We start from the raw sequence: 25,755 nt of genomic DNA on the forward strand, positions 1-25,755 counted from the left end.
GAACATTCTCTTTATCGATCGTAAGTCAGTTTCATTTTGGCAGTGAGTGTCAACACTGGAACAATGTTCTATACATGTCCACTATTCATGTATACACTGGACAGCTGGTCATCATGTGAGAATTGTTCAATTGTTGAAGAGTATTAATAAAAATTGTAGATTATGCAATCCGTGTAAATGCATAGAGGATATGCAGTACAAATTAAAGACTGTAATTCCTGTCTTGAAGACATTTATGGCACTCACATTAGAGGATTCCTATACTCCAATTCTTACTATGATAAACGTGATACGTGGGAGAACACCTATCCTAGTATACTTTGAAAGAACCCTACATGAAATTTTAATTTATTTGTAAGAGACTAGTATCATCGTTGTTTTAAATTGTTTTGGGAGGAAGAATCAGATCTACGCTTCAATTGTTGGAATAACAAGAAAATTTGGTTTCTACGTCATTGTTGTGAAGACAATGGCTACTATGATTATAAAATTACTGACTTTCATTAGGCTGTTACTAAAGTGATTCTCTATTTGAAAACATTGTATGTGATGTTGCTCCAAATTGAAACCCGTGAATTTTATAATATGAACGAAAAATATTATTTTTGACTAAAAAAAAGATACAATAAGAGTGAAGTTACATTGTATTGTTGAAAATGTGACCCTGACTTTGCACATCAAGATCAATATAGAGTGAATTCATATGGTCTACCGCCATTAGTTGTTCTTGACAGCTACCTATACGTACAAGAAGAAATCTAAAGAGGCGAAAAAGCCATTTTTTATGTATATATACATTTTTTATTAATAAACAAATATACAAATATTTTTAGAGCATTTTATTCGTAGGGCACTAAAACCAATATTATACAGCTATGAAATAATATTTTCCACCCGGAAGTTATTCAGGCAAGGACTGTCTACGTAAATCTTGAGAAATTCGTTGCAGGTATAGCCACGACATCGAAAAACGAACCACAGTAGTGCATGAAAACTACAGCTTTTAGTCGTTAAATCTTGCATTCTCTGCTGGTTTGCAATATCAGTTTTCCTACTGCTTTCCATAAAGTTTTTGATGTTACGGAGTGTAGAATGCATATGGTAGGCCGAGAGCATAAAATTTTTTATATTCTTCCCTGTTTGAAAGATGTATAGCCAATGACTTGTCTTTACGCTGGATGGACTGCTATTAACAATGATAGGGTATTGTTAAAACTTCGAATTTTTTTCAAGGAAATCTGAAGGTATACAAATCGGATTTGTATTTGGACATGCACGTATCCATATTAAATACGCTGCTTATTTGATTTGTAATCATGGTGCGAGGTCTAGTAGAAAACTGCCTTAGGGAATGATTTCCCAGTAAGTTCCAAATTGATTTAATGAGATTAATGTTATACTCTCAGCTAATGGCTCGGCAAAGGTGCACTCTAAACGTACACTACCCGTTTGTACTATACTCGTATCTTGAGCGACAGACAAGTCTAATGATACCATAAGTTTTTGCAAACATTGTATCAGTTATACCATTTTCAAATAGTTGTGGATCTCGGTCTAATGATTCCATTTTTACAAATGCCAATGCATTTTTTGAAGGAATTTTACCAATGATAAATTAAGACTCGGCAAAGGTGCGGGAACCCGTGTCAATATGACACTGATTGGTGATAGTATGAGGAACAAGCAGTTTTGTATTATTTCCAATAGCTCTCAGTTTTTGTACTACCAAAAACCCATAAACTGTTGCTTTTGTACATGTAGTTTTGCCAAGATGAGAGACACTGCTACGTCGGGTGATTTCGGAAGTTCCTCTCGCAAAATGAAATTTGATGGAGCAAGCGTTTATTTTATGTCCACTTTAATATTTGGTGGTAACCATTGGGGTATATTAAATATCTCGTGATTTATTTTCCCAACTAAATGTAATTCACTAGTTGTCGCCTTTTTAAGTGCATCTGTAGTATCAGTGTCTGTCTAATATTCATATCCATTTGCTGAACCCCTCACTTTCTTATATAACTTGGCGTCATCGACATGAACTACATGTAGCTCGCATAATTCGAGAGATTGTTACTAGTGCTCACCAATGTTCCATTTATGTAGAAACTAATTTGTAGAAAAATCATGCAATACACAACTTCCATAGGATATTCCATCAGCAAGACTTGGCATTTAATTGCCAGATTTCTTGACTACCACATGTAAATCTATAAATGTGGAAGACATACCCACGAAATAATCTTCATTGGAATAAATTTGAAAGTGGATGTTCTCAGAGAGTGGTTGTTGCGGATGGAACTGTGCATAGTAACCATGTTTTACACTCAAATCAACATTTTCTACATTGAATAGATTTAAAGATGAAGTGAATGATGGATGGGAATTCTTGTGTGGTAGATGTGCCATTTCAATCTAGGAAAAGAACAATGTAAGATCCTTTTTTAATCTTACAATTTTTCCTCTTGGTTTTTTCTTGTTCTTTTTTCACAAGAGTGATGTCTTTCGTTTCTGACTTGAGTAAAGACTGAAGAGCGATGCCGTGTTTTCGACCTTTTTAGACCTTTTTAGACCTTTTCCATTTTGTCGAGATTCTAATTACTCGCCAAGGGATCGTGCAACAAACCTGAGATTTTCCGAAACATTTTTTTTTAATCGTTGCCAGAGCCCCAATCGTACGGTGTAGAGGATGCAAAATCTGCGGCAGCCAGTACAATATATTTTTTAGCCAAGGGTAGTGCAGAGCAAAACAGTTTAGCTGACCAACTGCCAAGACCATAGCCCATTATTGATGAACAACCTTTGTAATAGTCCATTCCATGACCCTTTTGTCTTGGACCAAGAGTAGCAATATAGCAATCAATATCAGGACAAGCAAATGGCATTCTTCTATTAGACATCTTGCTATTGAACGGGTCAAAAATGGCAAGTAATCACGGCCAAACTTTTTGTTATTGCTAGAGGATCACCAAATTCAGTCCTTAAAGTTAACTGACATATTGAACATGCTTTATATTGTAATGATGCATGTGATCTCGACTAATTTTTCGTTCAAGAACCAGGGGAACATTGCTATTACCAACTCTCGATGTTTCAACGAATGAAGCGAAAGAAATGTACAACTTTTCAAGGAGAAGCCAGGTCGATGTCAGCGAAACTGAAAGATCCGTAACACTAGTGCTTCCAGCACTTCTACCATTGATTATATTCTGTTTAAAACCTAGAATCTCTCAGATTATCATTGAGTATAACATTCTCACTGTCAATGGGTGACCTAATGTAAATCTCCCCCCGTCCCTTTGAATAGTTGAATTGAAAGGCACCATTTTTACGAGCGAAGATTCTTCTATTGATAGCACGAAAAATCATTCATGCTGCCAAATTCATTGTATGGTAATGTGACGAAGGGATATTCACCCCAGTTCATTGTTTCTATCGAAAGCTCGCTAACGAGTGGCCAATCTTGCGATCTAACTTTTATGAAACATGTACGATCTTTTCTCAGGATATCATATGTATTTTTGAGAATAAAATCGATAAGAGCAACTTCATCAATTTCAACTTCAAATCAGCAGTGAAAATATAGGTCTGATCACTGACATAGATCAGCATCTATTTGTAGAAATATCAATGAGGGAAGAATATGTTTTCCACGGGGATCGTATCTTGGAAACTGATCAGACTTGACAACGTACCGGTGAAAAGTTAGACGTAGATCTCACCCTTTAAGCTAAAGTTTTATTTTTATAGAATTAAAAAAAAATCGAAGGGGCAACTCCTTTCATATACTTAGTAATATCTGTTCGTTTCAAGGTGTGATGTTGCTTCTTACTTTCAGTTAAAAAACTTATTTTTTTAGATCTAATTTCTGATCTTTTTTAAATAATACCGGGAAATCCGGCTCTCTCTCCATGAAAAATTCCGGTACTTGTGTATTATACGCCACTCATTCAAGTTTACGATGTGTAAAACTAGAGAACAAACCGGTTTCTTCGTTAGTTTCTTCGTTACTTTAGAAATAAATTTGGGCTATATATTTGCACATGAGGGGGAGGGGGAGGTCTGGATAAAAAATGTGTTAGGTACAATTATTCTTCATTTTATGAAGTAAGATTTCTGACTTCAATTATTTTCTGACTTCAAACTGTCCAAATACTTTACCCCCCCCCCCCTATGTTCAAATATATAGCCCAAACTAAATATTTGCATCTATTCTGTCCCTTGTTTTTGTCTTGTCTCGGGCTGAGCTGAAAGAAACTAACGAAGAAACCACTTTGTCCTCGTGTTTTACACAGCTTAAACTTGAGTGAGTGGCGTATAATACACATGTAGCCGAATTCATTCCCCCTACTGAAAAAAAAAAAAAAAAAAAAATAGATTTGGAAAGCCTTATTTTTAACGGGTGGAGGGGTATTTTCCGTGGGTATTTTTTTTGGGTGAGGGGGATATGGGGTGTTTTCCAGGCGCTATTTTATGCGCGGAGGTGTATTTTCCATAGGGTACATTTTTCAAGGTGGTTATTTTTCACAGGGGGTATTTTCCAGAATGGGTTTTCCTCGGGTGAGAATATTTTCCACTGAGGTCGGGGGGGGGGGGGGTGAACGCCAGCCACCAGACAATAGAGAGGTATCCAAAACGGCATATGCAAAACGGTTTAAACGTAACAGTGGACAATTTTTTCTTCACAAGCTTCACCATTTGAGATTACTTTTTGAAAATCCAAGAAAATGGCTAAAACACTATTTCTGAAGCATCTTTGATGATTGCATCTATTTCTATGAGGTGATTTTAGTAAGTATGGCGAAAAAAGGGTCCCTAGTGCATAATTTTCTCTAAATAACCTACTTAAATATTAAAACTGGATTTAATTCACTCTTAGTTAGAAGCTTCAACAACAACCTCACATCAATTAAGAAGCAGCTTTCTGAGAGGAAAACCTCGCTCCTAATATTTGAAATAATATACACCTTAGAAGGTACTTTTCGAGATTCGACAAAGAAATTAGTAGAGGACAATGTTTTGCAAATCAATATGACTCATTGTTTTCGAATTGTCAGAACCTAGCTTAAACAAGAGCTAAGAGCTCATATGGCACTTGTGACAAGGCGAGAAGAGCTAAGAGCCAAGAGATCATATGGTATGAGCTCTAACAAAATTCTATGAATCAATAGATTGATTTAAAAAGGAAAATAAGAGGCTTAATACCGGTCAAGATTTAAAATAAGAGCTCTGAGTCACAAAGTCCTTCTAAATATCAAAATTCATTAAGATCCTATCACCCACTCGTTAGTTATAAATACCTAATTTTTTCTAATTTTTCCTCTCCCTTTTGCCCCCCAGATGGTCGAATCTGGGAAAACGACTTTATCAAGTCAAATTTTGCAGCTCCCTGACACGCCTACCAATTTTCATCGCCCTAGCACGTCCAGAAGCACCGAACTCGCCAAATCACAGAACCCCTCCCCCTAACTCCCCCAAAGAGAACGAATCCAGTACGATTCTGTCAATCACGTATCAAGGACATATGTTTATTCTATCCACCAAGCTTCATCCCGATTCCTACACTCCAAGTGTTTTTCCAAGATTTCCCCCTCTAAATCCCCACAATGTCAAAACATCTGGTCGGGATTTGAAATAAGAGCTCTGAGACATGAATTCCTTCTAAAAATCAAATTTCATTACGATCCGATCATCTATTCGTAAGATATAAATACTCCAATTTTCATGTTTTCCAAGAATTCCGGTTCCCCCCTCCAACTCCCCCGAATGTCACAGGATCTGGTCAGAATTTGAAATTAGAACTTTAAAGCACAAGATCCTTCTAAATATCAAATTTCATTAAGATCTGGTCACCCTTTCGTAAGTTACAAATACCTCAATTTTCAAAATTACCCCCCCCCCAATTCCACCAAAGAGAGCAGATCCGGTCCAGTTATGTCAGTCACGTATATTAGACAGGTTTCTATTCTTCCCATCCAGTTTCATCCTCATCTCACCGCTTTAAGTATTTTCTAAGATTTCCGGTCCCCCCAACTGCCCCCCCCCAATTACGCTTGATCCGGTTGAGATTTAAAATAAGATATCGGAGTTACGAGGTCCTTCTAAATATGAAGTTTCATGAAGATCCGATCACTCCTTCGTAAGTTAAAAATACGTCATTTTTCTTATTTTTCAGAATTACCCCCCCCCCCCCCGCAATTGAGCGGATCCGTTCTAATTATGTAAATCACGTATGCAAGACTTCTGCTTATTTTTCCCACCAAGTTTCATCCCAATCCCTCCAATCTAAGCGTTTCCCATCATTTTAGGTCTCCCCACCCCAAACTTCCCCCAATGTCACCAGATCCGGTCAGGATTTAAAATAAGAGCTTTGAGACACGATATCCTTCTAAAAATCAAATTTCATGGAGATCCAATCACCCGTTCGTAAGTTAAAAATACCTCATTTTTTCTAATTTTTCAGAATTAACCCCCCCCCCCCCCAACTACCCCAAAGAGAGCGGATCCGTTGTGGCTATGTCAATCATGTATCTAGGACTCGTGTTTTTTTTCCACCAAGTTTCATCCCGATCCCTCCACTCTAAGTGTTTTCCAATTTTTTAGGTTTCTCCCTCCCAACTCCCCCCCCCCCAATGTCACCAGATCCGGTCGGGTTTAAAATAAGGGCTCTGAGCCACGATATCCTTCTAAATATCAAATTTCATTGAGATCCGATCACCCGTTCGTAAGTTGAAAATACCTCATTTTTCTAATTTTTAAGAATTACTCCCCCCCCCTAACTACCCCAAAGAGAGCAAATCAGTTCCGATTATGTCAATCATGTATCTGGGACTTGCGCTTATTTTTCCCATCAAGTTTCATCCCGATCCCTCCACCCTAAGTGTTTTCCAAGATTTTAGGTTTCCCCCCTCCAACTCCCCCCAATGTCATCAGACCCAGTCGGGATTTAAAATAAGAGCTCTGAGACACAACATCATTCCAAACATCAAATTTCATTAAGATCCAATCACCCGCTCATAAGTTAAAAATACTTCATTTTTTCTATTTTTTCCAAATTAACCGGCCCCTACTCCCCCCCCCCAGATGGTCAAATCGGGAAAACGACTATTTCTAATTTAATCTGGTCTGGTCCCTGATACGCTTGCCAAATTTCATCGTCCTGGCTTACCTGGAAGTGCCTAAAGTAACAAAACCGGGACTTTAGGTTTTCCCTCTCCAACTTCCCCCAATGTCATCAGATCCGGTCGGGATTTAAAATAAGAGCTCTGAGACACAATATCATTCCAAACATCAAATTTCATTAAGATCCAATCACACGCTGATAAGTTAAAAATACTTCATTTTTTCTATCTTTTGCGAATTAACCGGGCCCCCACTCCGCCCCAGATGGTCAAATCGGAAGAAAGACTATTTCTAATTTAATCTGGTCCGGTCCCTGATATGCTTGCCAAATTTCATCGTCCTAGCTCACCTGGAAGTGCCTAAAGTAGCAAAACCGGGACCGACAGACAGACAGACCGACAGACAGACCGACAGACCGACAGAATTGGCGACTGCTATATGTCATTTGGTTAATACCAAGTGCCATAAAAATAGTCTGCATCAAACAGTTCGTGGTAACGAACTGTAGTAAGGAGCGACCCGGCTCAATAATAAACGAAACTCTAAAAAACGTAATTTTGATGCTAAAATATACACCAAAGGAATCAGATTTTCATGCTGATTTTAAATATATAAGTTTCATCAAATTTAGTCTTTGTCATCAAAAGTTACGAGCCTGAAAAAATTTGCCTTATTTTAGAAAATAGGGGAAAACACACCCTAAAAGTCATAGAATCTTAACGAAAATCACACCATCGCATTTGGCGTATCAGAGAACCCTATAGCAAAATTTCCAAGCTCCTATCTAAAAAAATGTGGAATTTCGTATTTTTTGCCAGAAGACAAATCACCGGTGCGTGTTTATTTGTTTGTTTTTTTTTTTGTTTTCCCCAGGGGTCATTATATCGACCAAGTGGTCCTAGAATGTGCCCTTTTTAAGTGATCAAAAAAAATGAAGGGCATCTAGGTCCCCTCCCACGCTCATTTTTCCTCTAAAGTCAACAGATCAAAATTTTGAGATAGCCATTTTGTTCTGCATAGTCAAAACCATAATAAATATGTCTTTGGGAATGACTAACTCCCCCATAGTCCCTGGGGGAGGGGCTGCAAGTTACGAACTTCGACCAGTGTTTACATATAATAATGGTTATTGGGAAGTGTACAGTCGTTTTCAGGGGATTTTTTCGGTTTTGGGGGTGGGGTTGAGGGGAGGGGCTATGTGGGAGGATCTTTCCTTGGAGAAATATGTCATGGGGGAACAGAAATTCAATGAAAAGGGCGCAGGATTTTCTAAAATTACTATAAAAAAACACTGAAAAATAAACACGGAAAAGCTTTTTTCAATTGAAAGTAAAGAGTAGCATTGAAACTTAAAACGAACAGAGATTATTACGCATATCAGGGGTTCTAAAAATACTTTAGCATAAAGAGCGAGGTATTTAGGAGGAGATAAATACCTCGCTCTTTATGCTATAGTATTTTTAGTAATTTCAACTATTTATTCTAGGGCCTTTCTGATTCAGGGGTCATTCTTAAAGAATTGGGAAAAAACTTACGATTTAGTGTAAAGAACGAGGTATTAACGAGGGTACAAAGCCCCTCATATACTTAATAAAGATTAAAGAATATAAAAGTTTGTTCCTTAAGTTAATTCTTAAGTTACGTATATTTTTTACAAATAAAAAAATTCGTTAAAAATTAAAATTTATAGTTGCCTTTTTATGTAACCGAAAAATTGCATGGCAACTAGGCCTCCTTCCCCATCCCTTATTTCTCAAAATAGTCTGATCAAGACTAAGAGAAAGCTATTTAGCCAAAAAAGGAATTAATATGCAAATTTCATTTTAATAATTTATGTGTGGAGAGCCAAAATCAAACATGCATTAATTCAAAAACGTTCAGAAATTACATAAAACAAATTAGTTTTTTTAACTGAAAGTAAGGAGCGACATTAAAACTTAAAACGAACAGAAATTACTCCGTATAAATGGGTTGTCCCCTCCGCAATCCCTCGCTCTTTACGCTAAAGTTTGACTCTTTGTCACAATTCTGCTTTTTAAAACAATTAAAAGCTTTAGCGTAAAAGGCGAGGGATTGCGGAGGGGACAACACATTTCATATACGGAGTAATTTCTGTTCGTTTTAAGTTTTAATGTCGCTCCTTACTTTCAGTTAAAAAAAACTATTTTTTTTTTTTTATGTAATTTACTAAGAAGTTAGCTTACTCTTTTAATTCAAACGCAAATATTGGTTGATGGTAATAAAATATTTCTGTGAATATAAGAGTCATTACATGAAAGAATCATGCACAAAGCAGTTCAATATCATTTTAATCAAATATTTAATATGTCTGCCAATTAAAAGCTTGCTATTGGTTTGAAAAATTAATGTTTGCTTATTCAATCAGGTTATTTTATAATTAAGGTAATTACCTTAAAAGAAAAAAAAATATCAGTCCGTGACGATTTACATAGAATAATATCATATTTTAGTTTTATTTTGAGCTTACTTATCTGGCGTATAATATTCCAGAAATAATATTCTGATGCCAATCCTTGTGCTAAATATGCTTAATTAGTTGCATTTTAAATAAAATGTTGAGTTTTCAGTAAAGCAAAAGTAATCCTCCGATGTAAAAGCAGGAGGCTGAAGGAGTCACAACTTCTCTAAGTCGAAATAATTTCAGTTCACTGCAAAATTTACTGTCACACTTTACTTCCGTTGGAGGTATATTTTTTAATCTTATTCAGTATAAACTTTCGATGTTGCCTAAACATTGTCATAAAGTAGCTTTTAGGTAAAATCAATTTTTCTTAATGAATATAATGGGTGGTTATTTATTCACTGAGCAAGGCCGTAGTAAAGCTGCAAAAGGCCGCAAATTTGCTCCTTTCTACGCAGGGAATTATTCCGATATTGTGCCGAGTCAGTCGGCAGGAAAGCTTTGAGATTCCGTATCTGTGACTTAGCAGGTTAGCAGGTGTAACTGTGCAGGCTTATCTTCAGCTGAGGAGGGGGGCAAACTGGGGTCTAGGGGCGATCAAACCGAGGTTTGGGAGAGATAGTTGTCCCCCCCCCTGTCCCATAGTAAATTACACTCCTGTTCAGCAACCCTGTGAAATTCCTTAGCTTATTTTGCACAGAGTCAGGATATAACTAGTTCCCATTTTTTCGACCTAAGCAAGAAAGCGCCCTGATCTAATTGGCACAGTTAGGGCTAGAATAACGGTCCCAGCGGAGAGATAGACGGATTCTCTGAGACATAAGACACCACTTCCGAGCCTAATCTGCCTCCCACATGGAAGTTTCCGTATTCTCTTGAAATTCAGTGGGTAGCCAGTGATCTAAAATTCAGAAGCGTGAAAAGTATTAGTAAACGGGTTTACGCGTAGTTTCAGGTTTAACATGCTTACCTTTCTCCTAAAAAGTTGGTGGTGATAGAAACACAGGTTGATACTAAGGCGTGCAAAGGTTGTTACCAATGCAATCTGGTGCGAGGTCAAAGGTCTGCAACCAAAGACAGATTGCATGCTTAAAAGCTTGGATGAACCTCAATATGTGCTAGATGGCTGGGCCCTTCTACATCACTTGCCTTGTGAGAAATGCAGCATGTAGGCGGATATGTGCATCAAATACGTCGACTATGTGACGCGAAGATATGAATGCGCTTTCATAGCGTTTGACGGGTATTTAAGTAGACCTTCAATCAAAAACGTGAGGCATGGGAGGAGGAGCAGGCCTAGAGGCTGTCCTAGAATCAGCATTCAGACACAAATGTCTTGTTTAGTAAAAAAAAGATGATTCCCTTGGTAACGCAGAAAAAAGCAGCCAATTGTCAGCATTCTGTCTGGCTACCTTAAAGATGCGAGATGTAAAGTGTACAAGTTGCCAGCAGACGCCGACATGCTGATTATGATGACTGTGGTCGAGTCGACAGAAAGCCGACCCAATTTTTTAATAGGAGAAGATATGGACTTACTAGTCCTTTTGCTGTCCCACACGAAACAAGACTGCAGACCGATATTTTTCTTTTTTGAGTCAAAGTTACAGAAAACTGAAGGCCGTCTGTTGGATATATTGGCAGCTAAACTGAAACATGGTGACACAGTTTACGAACAAAGTCTTTTCCTCCGTGGCTTTCTCGGATGCGATTCGACTTCTCAAATTATGGCATAAGGAAATCTACACCACTGAACCACGCGAAAAAGAAAAAAAACTTTCAGGATATCGCCGATCTATTCTTGGCTTCATCTTCTACAAAACACGACATCAGCAAAACTGGAAAGAAGGCCGTGCTTATCTCGTTTAAGGTTACAGAAAACGAAACAAGTCTTAACCAGGTCCGCTACAGGAAATTCCTCAACAAGTTTGCAGCTCTGGGAAGTATGTTGAGGAAAAACACTCCTACCAACAAGCAATGTTTGCACGTATCTCTGTTCGTTTTTATTGTTTAAATAAAGTAAAATTGAGAGAAAGAGTCAAACTTTAGCGTAAATAGTGGGGCGTTGAGAAGGGAACAGCCTTTTTCATACACGAAGTAATTCCTGTTCGTTTTAAGTTTTAATGTCGCTCCTTACTTTCATTTAATAGTTTTTTTTATTTAATTATTTAAAATTTATTAATTATTTAATGGTGGTTTATTTAAACTAAACCAACGTTCAAGACAAGACAAAGTAGGAAAAATTGCTGCCAGCTGGTACGCATCATAAACTTCTCCAGAGCATCATCGACCAACAAGCACTAGAAAATTCTTACATTTGCATTAGGAATTGTCTTGCTAACCCAACTGAGTGGCTCACCTAGAGGGTGCCCTTCGAGTCATCCCACAAAAAGTGCTTGTTTCGATTTCCCTCTATTTTCCATACGTTATTAGACGACTATACCAATCCCCTCTATTGTAAAAAATAAGACATCCGTATGGGCTTGTTCCAAGTGTATGGTTACAAAAATTTTTCTTCATGATCATACACACAGCCCGAGTTTTATTAAAGGAGATAGGGCAAAGAAGCAGAATTTTTCGACGGGCGAGGGTAATAGAAAGCTTTTTTAGCCCCGTTTTAGGGGAACTTTTTGAGGGAGTTTAACTCTAAGGAAAGGGAATTCAGGAAGAGAGGCATTGATTCTGAACAGGAAAGCGCATGGAGGACTTGGGGAAGGGACGTACGCAGGGGGCCTTTAGGATCGGATTCCTCCCAAATTTTAAATTCGCTATATTTCTGTAAATGACTTAATTAGATTATGAAATTAAATTATGCTTTTTGCCAAGAGAACTAATTGGAGAGAAAGAAACATGTTAAGAAACGATTTTTACTTCATAATTGCAGAATAATCATAGTTAATATATTTTTATGCAGGTACGCTTTACTTTACCCTCCCCCCTGAGTGCACGAACATATACCACAAATTATATGTTCCCAATCTTAAAAATAATTCTTACTTCGTAAAATGCCGAATAATCATAGTTCACACAGTGTGTATGCAGCCTCCCTATACTTTACCCCCAACCGCCCTTGATGTGCAAATATATAGCCCAAATTATATATTTCCTATCTATTCTCCCAATTAATCTCAGTTGTTTCAAACCGTGTACCTGCAAACTGAATCAACTGTGAAGAAAAAACGGGAAAAACAAGTTACGGGTGACCGAATGAACTGGCATTATCAATTTTGGATTATATATTTACACATTAGGGGGGTTGGGGGTAAAGTACAGCGAGGCTGCTTGCAAGATGTTTTAATTATATTTATTATCCATAATATGAAGTGAGAATTGTTTTCTTAGCATGTTTCCTACTCTCCAGTTAGTTCTCTCGGCAAATACCTAAATTCTTATTGGCCTCCCTTCGAAAAAAAAAAGTACGTCCCTGGATTCAAGTTAATTCTGCCCAAACATTATAATAATAAAGATCCCGTTTAATTCGCCTAATATTCGCATTTTTTAATTTATCACACCCACCCCCCCCGCAAAAAAATGCTTTCTCAGGCCACGATAATTATCACAGGTAACCTAAGAGTTCCACAAAAATTATTTTAAGCACCAGTAGTGTACATAAATCTAGCGTACTGTTAAGCCCCTCACTTTTATCCCCAGAACAAAAAAGGTCAAAAAGCCATTATATCTGAAAAAAAAGAAGGAAGGGATAGTTTATTATCTCAGCGCAGACAAACAAAACTCTCCGAGGAGTTTTTAGTAGGCGTGTCCTTGTCAATGACGTTTTCTTATTTCTCTCCCAATTTTCTGTGCTAATTCTGTCAAACAAAATCAGTATATCACTTGTAAAGTTTAGTAACAAGTTGATAAGTAAGGACACAAAACAAGGGAAAGGAACTTATCTCACTTTCAAAGGTAAAAAAAAGGATCGTTTACACAATTATTTTGAAATAGAAGATTTATTTAGGTCATGTATTCAACGAGATATTCAGTTGGCGTTAAATGAAATTTTAACCAAGAAGGTCTTTTGAATTAGTTTAAAAGGCCGGGTTAGAATTCAGCTTTAACGAAACATTATTTTAATCATGAATTCTGGGCTTTTACGGGGGTATGCTGTCAGAAACTTGTAACATAGAATCAGCATCAGAAGTAGTCGGGCTCCAAAGGTCGTATAACCGTTTTCAGTTAAACAAAAGTGGCACACTTTTTGGTAAATTCTTCGCTGTTCATAATATTGACTTACGAATTGAGTGAACTTACCAGTCGATGCCATTCTTAAGCTCTTTACGAGTATGAAAATCGCTTCTATCACAAGTTCAAAATCGAGCCCTTTTTGAGCTCTTGAAAATGACCATTCTATACCTTCCTCCGTCGGCTTTTATATTTTCAATATTTTATCGAAAACACAGTCATGTCATAGCATCGATTCTAGGTATTTGGATGGGAAATAGTTAAGATATGAGGACCTTTCGATAGGAAACACTAGAAATTTTTGAAAAACTCTTCAAATAATCATAAATACTTATTTATCGCATTCCTAAATGCACTTTTCTTTAATTTACACACCCCCCACCTTTCGAGGGAGTAATCTAATTCATATATTCCCAATATATTTTACAATAGCGCTTTCTTTTCTTTACCGCTTGAGCAGAATTCCCCCTTGTAAAATGTTAGCCTTCACCGTCCACTATGATAAAATTCAATGGAAAGACATGAAGTCAGCTGCGCATCTGTTCATCAGGGGGAGGGGGTTAAATTGAAGTGAAGCTCCTTTAAGAATGAGATAAATATGTATTACAATTGTTTGAATAAAGTTTCCAGAGTTCTGGTGTTTCCTTTCTAATATTCCGCAGATCTTAACTATTACCATTTGCTACAGAACTGCCACTACACTCAAATCGAAAACATTTAATCGACTATCAAACAGTTGACAATGTCATCTTTAAAAAGACTTCGCATAACATGAGTTTTCCAACCCCTTTAGCAATGCACCCGTTAATAAATTTCATAGTCTAATATATTCATTTGTTAGAGCGTTTTTAATAATTTCTCTACTCCATAAATCAATTGCTATTTTCCTAGCAGAAGAAAGCAATTAATACAAGATAATTTTTCAGAGCTTGATAATGGAAAGACTAATTAAAGTCCGCCTTCTTCACAGATGTTGGAAGATAGTCTCGTAGACTCTAAAACCCATTCCCTGCTCCATACCCTATTTAGGACAAGGATATACCCCGGGGGAGTTGAAATCAAATTACACCAAGTTTGTGGACACTTTTTGCTCAGTGTTTGATATTATTAGCTGATCCCCCGAAAAATCAAGTGTGGAAGTGCCTGCCCTAGTTTCAGAAAGTTACACTAACACAAAAATAAATAATGTAGAGAAAAAAAAGACATTCTTTTGCTTGGTTGCATCGTGGCATAAAATTATTTAAAAAGATACTATTTTATTTATTACCTCCTTATTTTAAGGCAAAAACCAAATCAGGGCTTGTAGACCATAAATAAAACGAAACATCAACTCCCTCGTATTCATGGTAATCAAATTTTTCCTCCTGGAGTCAAAATCATTTAGGGATTGATAATCTGGCGGTTTCATGGCCCATTAGTTTTTTCTTGCAGCCCAGGGGCCCATACAACCCGAAGTAGATGACGTTTTTAGTCAAAACAGTGATAGGTGATGTATTGAATATCAGAGTGCAGAATGTAGGAGAAACTGCAGTATTTTATATATAAGTTTTTGGTAGTAGTAAATCCAAATTTAAAGGAAATGGGAACTTCCTGGGAGGATGCAAAAAGGAAGGCATTGAATAGAGTGGGTTGGAAGAGGAGCGTGCGTAGCTCTGTTGGCCTCAGGCGGCTTGGTGCTTTGGTGAGTTATTAGTAGTGTAGTAGTAGTAATGACGGTGGTCATGAACCTTGAGGTAGGAGTAGTGTATTCGTAGACAGAGAAGCACTTATAGTTCTTTACTAGGTACGGGGATGAAACTATAAATTTTAGCAACTGGCCGAGGGCTCTTTTACCGAGGAAAATGGCAAAACTCTTGGGGAAAAGTCTTGAAAAAATTGAGTACGTGATCCCCGGAAACACCTTTTGACTCCCCTCTCAAAATTTGGGATGGATCAGCACATACATTGTTACATATTTTATTTGAAATATGGTATTACTGATCGAACCGGTGTGGCAGGGCCCACTTTAACATTGAGGACTCAGCTCGTGGCCAGACCCAGACCTAGCTGTCTTCACTCAATTTTTTTTGTATCAATGTTAGAATAGAAGACAACAAAGGGTAACTTAATAATAGAGGGCTTGTTAAACACACGATGTTAGTGTGGTATTAAAACAGGGTTGTTAAAATGAAGTCTAAAAGCGTGTAAAGTCTAAAATTCTGTTATACCGGATGGACAAAAAAGACACAACATTTTATTCCAAAATAAATAGCCTATATCTTTTTTGAAAAATGGCACAATTAGAATGGAATTCATAGGAAATAGAATGTTTAGAATCCGGAGTCCAAAAACAACATCATTAATTTTCTCACATTTTCTTGAATTACTGTTTTCAAAAGTTACATTAAAAAAATTCAAGCTAAACAAGATAAAACAGTATTTCTGAAACCTTTCTACATAATTTTCAACCATCTAAAATTCATCGTGGGTGTCTGAAACATTTGCAGTTTTATCAGGCCTGTTATACAAGAACACAAAGTGTTTACAAAAGAATAAAAAAGTGTTTACAATGATCAAAATTTGAATATAAGCGCTTTTGTATTCCTATTTTGTGAAACACCTGCTAAAGCTGGCAAGCGAAGAACTTCTTTCGTTAGGTTTTAGCTCTTTTGAACATCCAAAATATGACGAAATTAGTTCCTTGATCAACTTGACGAAATAAAGAATAATCCATGGACAGGCAGTCGTATCGTCAATAAGGGTTTCGGCATTCTCTACCCAGGCAAGTGGCCTGCCTACCATAAATTCCCTATGGTACCCCCGTATTAGGTGTCACCCCCAAAATATATGCCAATGAAAAAACAAGCAAATGTAGAACAACCAAGTAACACCAAAACAAGCTTATCCTATCTTAGTTCTGGCTCTCATGTATTTAAGTTACCAATTCACAATCTATATTAAAACTAAACAATTATTCAAAGTTTTTCACTACGTTAAAATTTCTCTATTAATGTAAATCTGACCTAGATAAAAATCAAGCTAAATGAATGTAAAATACGACCATTTGAAACGACAATATATGCAAAATCCTTCGGAAATCCACTGTCAAAAATTAGGGACTCGCCAAACTCAGTAACAAGAAAAATCAAAATTAACCAAAGATTTCTATATGTATTTCAAGATATTTATTTTGGTATTTATTTAAAAGTTCGTTATAATGAAAACTAAATTTTTTAAATTGCCAAGTTAATTTATTTGCAGAAAAACCTCTTAAAATCATATATATATATATATATATATATATATATATATATATATATATATATATATATATATATATATATATATATATGTATATATATATATATATATATATATATATATATATATATATATATATATATATATATATATATATATATATATATATATATATATATATATATATATATATATATTGGTATCTAAGCTGTGATCAAGACGGTGGCACAATAAATAGGGTACAATTCTAGATGAGTGACTTTTCACTAACTTGGGAAACAGTTGCGTTAGAATAAAACTTTCAGGAATGAATTCAGAGCCTGATCATGTTTCAGGAATGTGTTTTCAAGCTCCAATCTCTATTCCGTTCCTAGTTCTAACGCTTAGAAAATTATACAGAAGATGAGTCTTATTTTGGGAAATCAAGTTATAAAAAATTTACTTTAACAAACACAAACAATTTATTGATATTCATTTTTGTTACGCTTTTATGAGTTGGATAAACATTTCAGGGTGGAGTCAAACCCCCTACCCTCTTCTGCCGGACATGGTCTTGAAACTGTAGCCTACTTCTGGCATCCCTAGAATTTCCACACAAGTTGAGTGCAATTTTGTCTCGTAAATAAAGAGTATGATATCGTGTTGCTTCCTTTAAGGATGTGCACGTATAAAGTTCGATAATTTCCACAAAAATAGAAATGAATAAATTATGTATTTTTTTTCAAAAGCACATTTTTTAGTTTTCCCTTACCAAAGGGGTGGGAGAGGGAATATGCAACAGGGGGATGATAAACAAAAAAGAATCAAACAAGCGGATACCTTTGTATTCCAGAAATGGCACCAAAAAGTGACATATAGCAGTATGGCACTTTTCGAAGGAGTTATGAAGTTTCAAGACTAGTTTCAAATTAACAATAGCAGGTTAAAGTGGGTAAACAACTTATTTCATCGACTTCCAAGGGTGGGCTCAAAACGTCCGAAAAAGGGTTTCAGATCATAAATAATTGATTGGCTCTTTTAGAGTTTGCATTTCCTTGCATTTGGAACCTCTTGAAGCAACAATTAATGTTTTGCGGCACAAAATGGCAGAAAATACCACCCTGCTTTACTTTGTCAAGGTTAGTGACTCAAAACCTTGGCTGCTATGGGCCGAGGTCCGCTATTTCCTAGGCTGAAGCTCTCATTGCAACCACGTAACAGGCAATACACAGGTCTAGCGTGTCATCCGATTCACCAACTTCGTTACGTTAAAACTCTCTACTTTAAAAGAATATTTCTAGAAAACTCAGGAGAGAATCCAGGGGGGGTTTCTGGTGCCCTCATTCCGTTTTTTCTTTTTTACTCATTTTTAAAATAAACGTAAAAAGTTATTGCTCAAGGTCCACCTCTGAGCAAACTGATTGCTTGATTTACTTTAAGAGCCTTCTATTATAAGTATATCAAATCTCAATTACATTGCTTAATGTACCACGCAGTAATTTTTAATTACCAAGAATATTAAAAATAATACCATGTTTAATATTACCAATATTACCAGTAATTACCAATATAGTTACCACGCAGTACTTTTTCACATGGCGGTTCTTGCGCTTAGAAGTTTTCTAATCCTAATTAGACTAATATCTGTTGTTTAATATCTTCAAAATCCAAAGTACTTGTCTAGCACTAATCAATCAATATTATATCATTGATTCTCATATGATAAAAAAAACAAAAAAAAAAACAGATTTATCAATATAGTTTTTGCCAGCCCATCTCTCATCTTTGAGATAAAATTCGATTAAATTTCCGAACGAAAAGATTATCAAGAATGATGGTTTTACCAAAAAACATAGCATAAATGTTTGCGTTTTTTGAAAAAAATTGACAAAATAGCTTCATCTTTTCCTTTTCTTTATAAAGTTCATATTGCAATTTTAAAATGTTATGTCGAGCTGCTTTTGCTTCCGAGCTTAAGATTTTGATGAACAATTCCAAAATGTAAATCAAAGTCCTTCATTCCTAAAGGAGATGTAATATCTCAGGAAAAACATGTGCGGACCATTTTAACTGAGGTCTTTGACTCTTATTTGGCCTACCCGGGAAAAATATTGTCATGACCTTGTTTTTTTCAACAAAAGTGTATACCGTTGTATCAAAACGTTTACCAGTTTCTGTCATCAACCTTAGGATTTTGATGAATATTTCCAAAAATTATAAATAAGATATTCTGCCTCAATATCGTTCTTTCCTAAAGAAAATATGGTATCATGAGAAAGCGCGTACAAAAAATATTTTATGAGAATGTTATTTTTGCAAGATAAAAAATGGTTATTTAAATGTTTTTTCAGTTTATATTTTCAATCTTAGGATTTTAATAAATACCAAAAGATTGTTCAATCCTAAAACATCTTCATTCGGATGAAAATGAATTGGTTCTAAATAGATCCCAGGACAAATGCAAATAAAAAGTGCCTATATCCCAAAGGGTGGCAAGCATTTACCACCACCCCCTCCTGCGGAAAATACCATCCGGATAACACCCCCGCTGAAAATATGCACCCCGTGGAAAATCAGGTTTTTCCAAATTTGAGAATTTTATTTGAGTTTTGTTTTTTTATTTTCCGTAGGGGGAAGGAATTTCGGTACTTGTGTATTATACGCCGCTCACTCCGGTTTAGTTTCTTTCAGCTTAGCGTGAGACACGATAAAGACAAGTGACAAAATAGATGGAAAATATATAACTTGGATTATATATATTGGCACATGGGGGGGGGGGGTATACGATTTGGACAGTTTGAAGTCAGAAAATAATTCTTACTTCATAATACGAAGAATAATTGTACCTAACACATGTTCGATACATACCTAATATATTTCACCCTCTCCCCCCTCCATGCGCAAATATACAGCCCGAATTTGTTACGAAAAAACGAAAAGTAACGAAATAACCGATTTGTTCTCGAGTTTTACGCAGCGTAAACTTGAGTGAATGGCGTATAATACACAAGTACCGGAATTTTTCATCGAGAGAGGGCCAGATTTTCCGGTATTATTTAAAAACGATAAAGAAATTAAATTAAACAAAATAAGTTTTTTCACCTGAAAGTAAGGAGCAGCATCAAAACTTCAAACGAACAGAAATTATCACGTATATAAAAGGCGTTGCCCCCTCTACAAGACCTTGCTTTCATTTTGCTCCACATTTGGTTATTGAATAAAACGTCTAAATACTTTATCAAGGTTCTTTTCAATTTTTTGTTTATCTTATTAGATTGTAATCCCATAATCACACAAGATTGAAATATAATTTAACTTGTAAAATAAGAAAAGAATACCTCACGTCGCAGGGACTACCGTGGCTTGAGTTTTGAAGGGTGAAAAAAAAATCCATGTTTTCAGAAATATATTGGTACGAAATAGCTGAAAATCTATTATTTATCGTTCAAATGAAGTCTAGATTCTAGTCACGTACTTCAATAAATTTCAATGAAGCTGAAAGATCCGTCAAAATAATCGGCCCAATGGGCATGAAGGAGCATTTTCTTCTTTATAGTTTATATGGATAGCCCAAGGGCATAGGCCTATAGCATACGAGAGAAAGAAGTATACGTTCCAAAGAATATCGGGGGGAGGGACTAACAATAGTATCGAAAAGAAAAAATACCAACGGCATCTAGCATTGGCGACTTTTTTTTCAGACCAAAACTGCCGCACACTTGTCTTTTCAGATACCTTAAATGCTGAGAAGATAAAGAAAAAAAAATCTCTGTCCCCAACAGACCTAAGGTTTCATAAGTAAAATAGCCTACAGAATATTCCAAGATCTTTCTTAGCTAACCTAGGCAAACATTGTGTACACATTGTGAACATTGTGCCGATTGGAATTTAACTTTGAATAATTCTTGAAAAATTTTTTTTTATTATTTATCACTAACTAATTAAATCTCAGCTTTAATTCTATTACTTTATAGTTTAACCGCATGAAATATCTAATTTGCTTTTAAATCTTCTGCTTTATTTAAATAAATATGCCAGATAGTATACTGGAACCGGTGCTAATAATTTTTAATCTTTTCTTGTGTCAAATCGTCAAAGATACAGCTCTCGTATTTTATTTTATTTTATTATTTAAGAATTAACGACGCTTCTTGCCTACTAAGGTCCCTGCGTCGGCCCTGCAGTGCATTCCTGCAGCGTGATTCGATCTCTGGGTCCCGTATTACCAAGCTAAGGTCAAATCCACTGCGCCACCACAGGACGATACAGCTCTCGTAAATTTTATTCCCTTTGCTATATACTACCAAAATACGGTTGACATATAAAGTAGCAAAGGGCAATCAAAAATTCAATCTTGTGACTTATATTTTTTTGTGACTTTTGCTTTATATTTTCTTCTAATAATTTTTAATCTTTTCTTGTGTCAAATCGTCTAAGATACAGCTCTCGTAAATATTCATTTCCTTTGCTAAATACTACCAAAATACGGTTGACATATAAAGTAGCAAAGGGCAATCAAAAATTCAGTCTTGTGACTTGTATTTTTTTTGTGACTTTTACTTTATATTTTCTTCTTACCTTAGACCTTAGTTCCTCCTGTGCCGCCAGAGGCACCCAGGGCATCCAAAAAGAGCCGCCAGTCGTCCCTCATATGTGCTGCTGCCCAGACGTCTTCCCACTGGGGTTGGACTATCGCATTGATGTGTTTTAGGTCCCGCTGGTACGTACGACGAAGTGTATTCTTCGGCTTCCCTCTTCTTCGGGTTCCCTCTGGTTGCCACTCCAGTACAGTTCTGGGGAGTCTATCTCCCCCCATACGGATAACATGCCCCAGGTAGCGCCATCTTCGTTGGCGTATGACATCTGTTACCAGGGGCTGGCGCGAGATAGACCGAACAGTCTGGTTGGTTATGTGGTCTCTCCAGTTAATGTTCAGTATTCTGCGAAGACAGTTGTTCTCGAAGGCAAGAATCCTCTTTTCTTGGTGTTGGTTTAGTTTCCAACATTCACAGCTATAAAGGAGGGCGGAGATGACGTTACTGTTGAACAGCCTCATTTTCAGTTTCAGGGAGTACTTTTTCGATCGCCACACTGGTTTTAGTCGATTAAAAGCTCCACTGGCTTGTCCAATCCTAGACTGCACCTCCTTTTCGCTGGATCCAGTTCGTTCAACTGTACTTCCAAGGTATCTAAAATCCACTACCTGCTCTACTGTATTGTCCCCGCACTTTAAACCCAGTTTTGAGTCGCTCGTTGCCATGCTTTTTGTTTTGTCCGAGTTGATCTTTAGTCCCAAAAGACTCGCTTTCTCTCGGATTACTTCGAGAAGATCCTGGAGCCTTTCCTTGTTTGCTTCTATCAGGGTGATGTCGTCGGCGAAATCAAGATCTGCTAGTCGTTTGTTGTCGCAGATTTGGATACCAAACCCCGTGCAGTCTCGGAGCACATAATCGATTACAAGGACAAAAAGCAAGGGGGAGAGGACACACCCCTGTTTGACACCGGACATGATATGGAAATACCTTGTATTTCCTTCGTGGGTCCGAACGCAGCACTCGGTGTTTTCATATAGGGCAATGAACAAGGATACAAGTTTTTCTGGAATGCCGTAATATCGGAGGATATTCCACAGCGAATCTCGGTGTAGTGAATCGAAGGCTTTTTCGAAATCCACAAAGACAAGGTACATCTTTTGCCTCCATTCATTGCATTCCTCGATCATCATGCGTAGGACATATATAAGGTCGGAGCAGGATATTTTCTTCTAATAATTTTTAATCTTTTCTTGTGTCAAATCGTCTAAGATACAGCTCTCGTAAATATTCATTTCCTTTGCTAAATACTACCAAAATACGGTTGACATATAAAGTAGAAAAGGGCAATCGAAAATTTAGTCTTGTGACTTATATTTTTTTTGTGACTTTTACTTTATATTTTCTTCTAATAATTTTTAATCTTTTCTTGTGTCAAATCGTCTAAGATACAGCTCTCGTAAATATTCATTTCCTTTGCTAAATACTACCAAAATACGGTTGACATATAAAGTAGCAAAGGGCAATCAAAAATTCAATCTTGTGACTTCTATTTTTTTTTGTGACCTTTACTTTATATTTTCTTGTAATAATTTTTAATCTTTTCTTGTGTCAAATCGTCTAAGATACAGCTCTCGTAAATATTCATTTCCTTTGCCAAATACTACCAAAATACGGTTGACATATAAAGTAGCAAAGGGCAATCAAAAATTCAGTCTTGTGACTTATATTTTTTTGTGACTTTTACTTTATATTTTCTTCTAATAATTTTTAATCTTTTCTTGTGTCAAATCGTCTAAGATACAGCTCTCGTAAATATTCATTTCCTTTGCTAAATACTACCAAAATACGGTTGGCATATAAAGTAGGAAAGGGCAATCAAAAATTCAGTCTTGTGACTTATATTTTTTTTGTGACTTTTACTTTATATTTTCTTCTAATAATTTTTAATGTTTTCTTGTGTCAAATCGTCTAAGATACAGCTCTCGTAAATATTCATTTCCTTTGCTAAATACTACCAAAATACGGTTGACATATAAAGTAGCAAAGGGCAATCAAAAATTCAGTCTTGTGACTTATATTTTTTTGTGACTTTTACTTTATATTTTCTTTTAATAATTTTTAATCTTTTTTTGTGTCAAATCGTCGAAGGTACAACTCTCGTAAATATTCATTCCCTTTGCTAAATACTACGAAAATACGGTTGACATATAAAGTGACAGAGGGCATTCCGAAATGCAGTCTTGTGACTTTTAAGGCTACCACAACTGTATGAACGTGAAGGTCGACTTTTGGGGGTCATAAAATTTTTATTCAAAGTAGATGTCTTAAGGAAGTAGGGTGGAGCGCGTTTAACATTTGATAGGTTGAATTGTCCTACGTTGTTGTCGTTGTTAGTCCTCACTTCTATTTCCAGTATGAGTTGCTGCAATATTTTGAATTGTTGTGACAATTCTTTTAACAAAAATAACCCTGTATTTTTTTCTTTTTGTCTGGGTATTATTTAATAATGGTATTGTTAATTATGTTTCCTTTATTTTATAACCCACTTAGCCTTATATAGAACATTTTTGTAAGTTCCAGCATTTATGAATAAATTATTTCCTTAATTACATACAACAAACTTTCTTTTCTTTTTAAAGCTACAAGAGTGTGAATTAAGACACTTGTATTCTGTGGGCACTTAGTCTTAGTAATACATAGGCAATTGTCATTTAGAAGCAAATATTCGCTTCTTATTATATTTTTTTGAATCTTCGGATTTCGCTTTAAAAGACTTTCAAATATCATAAATAAGTGTTTTGAACATTTTTCAATTTTAAATTGAAGGAATGTAATTTTTTTAAGCCCTTATCATTCAATCTAAAATAATATTTCTTTTTTTAAACATGCGACACGATGTAAGATTGATCACATCTAACCAAGAACAGTCGAAAGAAGAAGAAGAAGCAAGGATATAATCAGTAAACATACTATTCTAAATCTTCAATCTTTTCAGTTTCTGTTTTACGCTATTTTCATCCATTATTACTTTGAACCCTTTCTCCTAAATTAATTTTCAACTATTAGTCATTTATTTTGTACTATGTTTATTTTCCCAGAAATAACTATTTTTTCATTATTTTTATTTACTCATTTTGCTTTTCAGGTCTTAATAAACTCCAAGGAGTGAAACTTTGAAGACTCGTTATTTACACTGTTTCTTCTGGCCTATTAGAACTAGGGTGCACAAAACGGAGAGGTTGGGCGAAAAAAAACGAAGATGATGCATTCACACGGTGATATCTCTGCATTACATAATAATGGGATGTATGATTACGGAATAGGAAAGTTAAGACAGGTCAATCAACATTATGGATTTATAGAAAAGCAAGATTTCACAGCCAATCTAGGTACTTCTGAAGTATCCCATGATCTTCAAAACCTTATGGCATTCAATGAAGGTTTTTTACCAGTCCAACAGTTTCAGCAAAATCAAGGACATTTTTCGACAAATATTGTCTCTACCCAAGTGGCATTAACATCTGGCGGTACTGTGACCTCAGCCAATATGCCTGGGCCTTTTTGCCACAGTGAAGCCTATCCTTTTCCTCGTATAACTGTAAAGCGCGAGCCACAGGAGCCATTGCTTTGTGACGAGTCGTCCCACTTAATGTCCACAACTTATCCTTTTGATCGGCCGTCTCCTATTAATCATACGGAAGGATCGAGCAATTCATCCGCTTTTTCTTGCAAAAGCGACTGTGGGCGCTCCCCAGGTGACAAGGCAAGTGAGGAATACAGAAGACGTCGTGAAAGAAACAACATAGCTGTCCGAAAATCACGCGAAAAAGCAAAACTGCGATGCCGAGAAACTGACGAAAAGGTTAAGATGCTGCGACGAAGCAATGAATTCCTTCAAAGACAGTGTGATCTTCTGTCAGAAGAAGCAACCCTTTTACGTTCCCTATTCCAAAATATGGGAGGATTGCCTGATACTGTACAGCGAGAAATATCACTGAGGATGGAAACAGTTGAGCACAAATACCGACAGTCATCTTTATCTTTGCGTCTTTAAACTTTACAAGCACTGGCTGTGATTGTGTTGCCGTACAAGTAAGAATTGTCACGTGAATCATTTTGATAAGCATCCTTTGTCTGATGAGTGGTACAAGTGTCTTTTCGTGTGATGGAGTATTAGTACTTTATTTTGTAAATCTTAATCAATAACGTCCATTGTTAACACTTATTTGTTGAATTATATAGTCATATATGTTAAGATATTAAACGTAGCTGTTCAGCTGT

General features: G+C 36.2%; 2 protein-coding genes across 7 annotated transcripts in view; one reads left to right on the top strand and one right to left on the bottom strand.

Annotated features, from left to right (window-relative positions):
* Positions 1–25,755, bottom strand: part of LOC136041197 (CCAAT/enhancer-binding protein gamma-like) — a 238,193-nt gene that overhangs the window by 149,035 nt on the left and 63,403 nt on the right. The gene's annotated exons all lie outside the window — the stretch shown is intronic.
* Positions 13,324–25,729, top strand: LOC136041205 (uncharacterized). The gene is made up of 2 exons (XM_065725782.1): positions 13,324–13,444; positions 24,620–25,729. The coding sequence occupies exon 2, from the start codon at positions 24,734–24,736 to the stop codon at positions 25,526–25,528; it is 795 nt and encodes a 264-aa protein (XP_065581854.1). The 5' UTR covers positions 13,324–13,444; positions 24,620–24,733; the 3' UTR covers positions 25,529–25,729.

This window comes from Artemia franciscana, unplaced genomic scaffold (genome assembly GCF_032884065.1).
Source record: "Artemia franciscana unplaced genomic scaffold, ASM3288406v1 PGA_scaffold_1179, whole genome shotgun sequence".
Lineage (NCBI taxonomy): Eukaryota > Metazoa > Arthropoda > Branchiopoda > Anostraca > Artemiidae > Artemia > Artemia franciscana.